The sequence below is a fragment of the Nicotiana sylvestris genome, chromosome 2 (genome assembly GCF_000393655.2).
Source record: "Nicotiana sylvestris chromosome 2, ASM39365v2, whole genome shotgun sequence".
In the NCBI taxonomy this organism is placed as follows: Eukaryota; Viridiplantae; Streptophyta; class Magnoliopsida; order Solanales; family Solanaceae; genus Nicotiana; species Nicotiana sylvestris.
In genome coordinates this window covers 162,876,957-162,882,469 of record NC_091058.1, presented here as the reverse complement: position 1 = coordinate 162,882,469, position 5,513 = coordinate 162,876,957, and the positions used below count along the sequence as shown (strand labels likewise).

The following is a 5,513-nucleotide window of genomic DNA, read 5'->3' as shown; positions in this document are numbered from 1 at the left end:
GACATACTAGTGAAGAGAGAAGTAAGAAGAATGAAAGAACAAGAAAGCACAGATGATTAGCCTTGGCTTGTAGCCGGCTAATAGCAGTAATTAGCACAAGAGAGAGGGGAAAGCAGAGATTTTTAGTAAGAGAGGTTGTTTTGAAAACCAAAATGTTCGTGTTTGTGTTAATGAAAAACTTAGGGTATTTATAGTTTTGAAAATAGGCAGAAAATAAGGTAACAAGTAAATATTTAGCACAATTATGGAAGTAATCATAATTAGAATTCAATTAGTACAAGTACTCCCCTTTAATCGAGGAATCACAGCTTAAACGGATACCAACAGAGATTACCAAGGAAAGAAAATCAGTTGAGAAAGACTGATTTTTACCATATAAGAGGTAGTATAGGTATAGAACATATGATTGAGTCTAAGTACAAAATATACCAATTAAGGAAAGTATTCAACAAGAATGAAGTACCACAACAAAAAATGGAATGGAATAAGTCAATTTAAACAGACGAGTAGAATTTTAGGGTTTCGAAAGAAAATCTTGCAATCAAACCATCAATTAAGGAAATCAGAATCAAATCAATAGAGGGTCATGATTCTATATTGAAACATATAAATAGAGAAAATTGAATAGACGTAGCAAGCAGGCAAAGTCAGCCATATCAACAGAAATAAGCAAAAGATGAACAAACAAAATGAACACAGTCATACAAAAGTGACATAAGTAGGATAAAGTCTCAGTAGAAAACCCATTCGAAGCATGATAACCAACAAAAACTTTAACAAGATCAAGTAATCATGCTAACATACAGAACAAAAACAAAGAAGGTCTTAGAAAATTAGGGCCTTTTAACAGAGTCGAGTTAAAAAGGTAGTAGGAACGTAAGATCAGTCAAAACAAGCAAGGAAAGAGGTTTGATCATTGAGAAAATCGGTTAAAACAAGTGTAGAAGAAACTCCGAGAAACCCTAATTAAAGAAAGTGAAATGGTTTAAAGTTGAGGATCTTTCAGAAGAAGTTCGAGAATAGTGCAAAACATAGGAAGAAACAGACTTAAAGCATAAAAATAGCATAGATATAAGAGATTCAGACGAGAGTTAGGGTTTCAAAGGAAACCCAGATAGGAACGAAAGAACCTATTGTAAACTTCACCGATCATAACATATAAGGTGTGATTTTGCCCAAAATCACACCGGAGAAGCCATGAGTAATAGAAACAGAAATGCTAGATCCAAATCGGCATGACCCAGGACACTCGAAGGCCTTAGAGATGATAAGCAAGGTGGTGGAGTGACCATTAGAGGCTTGAGGTTGAAAGGTAGTCGCCGTAGATATCAGAGAAGGAGGTGGTGGGTGAAGAATGATTATGGTTAGGTTAAGAGAGAAAAGAGACGAGAGCATTTGAAGGTGGCAGGGGTTTGGAAATGAGTAGGGGTAGGGGGTCGTTTAGGAATTAAAAAGGAAAGGGTGTGTGTGGACTGTTGATCTAGGAGATCAACAGTCAGGATTCAACCGGGTAGTGATGTGCCGGAGAATTTCGGCACATTTCAATACTAATTACTTAGATTTTAGCTTGTTTTAATGCAATTATTTCCGTTACTTATGTAGTTTTGTTGTTTCTACAGTACATAAGGACTGAGAACCCAAGAACATGGAAATGGAAGCAAAAAGACAAGAAAAGAGAAAAATGTAGCAAAAATGTTGGTCTGCGATACACTATGCGATCGCAGATCAGACATGCGAGCCACAGAATGCACGTCAAATCGCAGACAAAAGCAGAGTTCTGGGTTAAATGCACGTCAAGAATGCAGTCTATTATGCGACCGCAGAACCAACATGTGAGCCGCAGAGTGAACCTTAAACCAACCTTGAAGGTCACTGAAGGACGAAGATGTGATGCAAAATGCGATCACATTTCTGCAATGCGATCCTCATAATTGGAATGCAAAGAAGACCTGTAAACTAGGGTTCCAGTCTGCGATGAGGACGTTCAAGATGCGGACCGCATACGTGCTCTACGACAAGAATGCGATCGCATATCAGACCTGAAAGGGCATTTTGTCCGTTTTCTGTCCCGATTTTGAGTCCATTATAAATAGTTTTATGATGTCTTTGTGGGCTCATCTTGTCTAGTCTTTGAACAACATTCCAAGACATTAATATTCCTCACTTTTGGAAGTTTTTGGGTGAAGATTCTCTACTTTGTAAGCTTTTGTGACATTAAATACTCTTTGGTTTTTGTATTGTAGTAAGAGTAGCTAACTTTAAATACTAAGGTTGTGGACCCCAAATGGGTGTTATGCTAATGGGTGTTTAACATTGAATATATATATATATAATGGTTGGTTGATATTTGTTTACTTCTCATTCTTCATTTATTGTTGATGGTTGCAAACATTAACAAGTTCCATTAAATTCTTGCTTTGCTTGGGAAAGTGGGTTAGAATTTGGTAGAAGTAAATATCAATGACTCCAGGCTTTAACCCTTGTTTAATAGAATCACTTAGGAATAAGTGGGTTTTACTTGGCATATATTGATGGTTCTAAATTGCAACTCTTTTATATTTGGGAAAATTATAAAGAGGAAATACTACTCAACTATTGGGAAATATTGGGTAGTCACTTAGACATCATTTGCATATTAAAAGAACCTTCCATTAGAAATATATCATATTAACACCGATAAGCATTACACTCCATTAAAGGGGACACAACCTTGGTTTCATTAATCCAATTAATTACTCTATAAATATTCCAATTAGTTGATACTTCCAAACAAACTCAATTCATACTCTTGTTACTATAAAACCATTCTCTTGTTATTGTTAACCGAATAGAGATACGACTTTAGTCGAGCAACACACTATAAGAGTAACATTTTCACACCTATTCCCTGTGGGATTCGACCCCAACCTTGTTGGGTTATTATATTTGACACCGACCGCCTTACACTATTTATTAAAGTGTAATTTGAGAGTATCAAATTTTGGCACCATTGCCGGGGAATACGGTTTTGAAATTACTATTTAGTGTGTACTTTACTTAACATCTACTTCTATTCCATCATACTTTGCTTGCTTTGCTTGGTGTTGATAGGAAAACATGTCTGAATATGGTGATGATGCGGAGACAGAACTGGGAGAGAATCTTTTCGCAGACATCGAGGAGTACATTGAGGATACTAACACCATTATACCGCCAGCTGTTGGAGATGCAACATTTAAAGTGGAACACGGTTTAATTCTGATGCTCAAGGTAGAAGGATTTTTCAGAAATTCCATAGATGATGATCCAACACAACACCTTAGGAATTTCTTGGGTGTGTGTGCAATGCACAAACAAAACAATGTCTCTGACGATGCCCTGGGGTTGAGATGCTTCAAGTATTCTCTTGCTGGGGATGCGAGGAAATGGCTCCAGAATCTGCCACCCAACTCTATCCATTCTTGGCCCGAACTTGTCTGGGCGTTTTTGTCCAAGTGCTTCCCGCAGAGCAAAAAGTCTGAGTTGCGGGAAAAGATTTTCTTCTTCAAGCAGATACAGGGAGAGCAGTTGCATGAGGCATGGGATCGCTTCAAATTATACTTGGTGAGGTCTCCAAACCATAGTTTTCCGGATTCCATGTTGTTGGAATTTTTTTATATGGGTTTGGATCCCATGAACCAAGCCATCGCCAAGAATGCAGCTGACGGATCTTTCATGGACAAATCATTTGCAAGAGTGACACAAATCCTGGACAAAATGGCAAAACACAACCAAGCATGGTATTCAGAGGATACTACCGGAGGAATCTCATATGGCTCTCCTTCCTTGAGCAACTTAATCAAGGAAAATCAAGAGAGGCATCAAGTGATTGCCGGGCTTGCAACAAATGCAAATGTGCTGACAAAGATGTTTACCGAGAATCAGACAAAGAAAGTGAATGCAGTGGAAGATGTCCAACCCATCTTAGATGAAAATTTTGAGGAAGCAAATTATATCAACAACCCTCAAGGAGGGTATCAAAGGCAATCCTACCATGGTCAAGCGCAACAAAGCCAGTGGAGGCCAAACCCGCAAGGGAAAGGCAACCAACAATGGAGAAATGATCAAGGTAACTCGCATCAAGGAAATTGGAACAACAACAACAACTTTGCAAACTGGAGCTCCAACCCGTATGTTCCCCCAAAAGATCATTGTGCAAATCAAGGGTCGTCAAGTGAGTCAAAGTTAGAAAGCATGCTTGAAAGAGTATTGCAAAACCAAGAAAAGTCTGACGCGTCCATGAGAAACATGACCGAAGTTGTTGGCTCTCACACCGCATATATCCAAAAGTTAGAGATGCAAATGAGAGACCTTTCAAGAGAGCAAAACCCAAAGCAAAAAGGGCAACTTCCTAGTGATACCATTGCGAACCCGAAGAGTGGTGGAAGTGGCTCAACTTCTCACGTCATGGCAATAACTACTAGAAGTGGGAAGGTTTTACAAGGTGACATTGAGCAAGAGGTTGTTGGGGGAGAAGCCGAACAAGAAGTTGAAGCAGAAGAGCAAGGGGTTGTTGAAGTTGAAAGGGTGCCGGAAAAAGAGAAGGTGCAAGAAGTGAACCAAGAAGGAGTGAAGGAAAAGGAGAAGGAGACATCAAAAGCTCCACCTCCTATTCCTAGACCTCCTCCGCCTTTTCCTCAAAGACTTATTAGAAGGGTTGATGATAGCAAGCTTGAGAAATTCTATGATATTCTAAAGCAATTGTCGGTGAACATTCCATTCTTGGAGGTTTTTCATGAAATGCCGGGGTTTTCCAAATATTTGAAGGATTTGATCATTAAAAAGAGGACCACAAAGAACGAGGTGGTAAACATGACTCACCGAGTTAGCTCTATTATTGCCACAAGCCCTGTCCAAAAGAAAGAGGACCCGGGAGCATTTACTATTCCATGCACTATCGGGGAGCGTGACTTTGCAAAAGCCCTTTGTGACAATGGGGCTAGCATAAAATTGATGCCACTTGCCATCTACAAGCAAGCAGGATTAGGATGCCGAGGCCAACAAGCATGAGGTTACAAATGGCTGATCGATCTATTAAGCGACCGGTAGGAATTGTTGATGATGTGATTGTGAAAGTTGGAAAATTCCATTTGCCCGCCGACTTTGTAATTCTTGACTGTGTTGTTGATAAAGATATCCCTATCATCTTGGGGAGACCATTCCTAGCCACGGGAAGAGCACTCATGGATTCAAAGCGAAATGAAATTAAGATCCGGGTGAATAATAAAGAAGTCATATTTCAAGCAAGCAATGATATGAAATTACCCCATGAGTATGAGAGCATTTCAGTGATAGATGTGGTTGATGAGGTTGAAGATGCCGTCGAATTGAAAATGGAAGAATAATGCCTTGGTGAGGCATTGGCGGCTATCTTGGTAAACTTTGATGGTGAGGACATGGATGGGTACATGGAGTCGGTAAATGGATTGGAGGGTCTTGGATCCTATACTTACACTCTGGCAAAGTTTTCTCTTGACTTGGAGAATAGGGCGACA

The 5,513-nt window shown here is 39.4% G+C and overlaps 1 protein-coding gene across 1 annotated transcript; it reads left to right on the top strand.

The window, feature by feature from the left end:
- The first annotated feature begins 3,096 nt into the window (after positions 1 to 3,096).
- LOC104242137 (uncharacterized) lies at positions 3,097 to 5,028 on the top strand. Its single transcript, XM_009797137.2, has one exon. It carries the CDS (start codon positions 3,097 to 3,099, stop codon positions 5,026 to 5,028), a length of 1,932 nt encoding a protein of 643 aa, XP_009795439.2.
- Positions 5,029 to 5,513: the final 485 nt, after the last annotated feature.

Excerpts from the sequence above, each read along its gene's own strand:
- LOC104242137 (XM_009797137.2), top strand. The coding sequence starts at position 3,097 with ATGTCTGAATATGGTGATGATGCGGAGACAGAACTGGGAGAGAATCTT.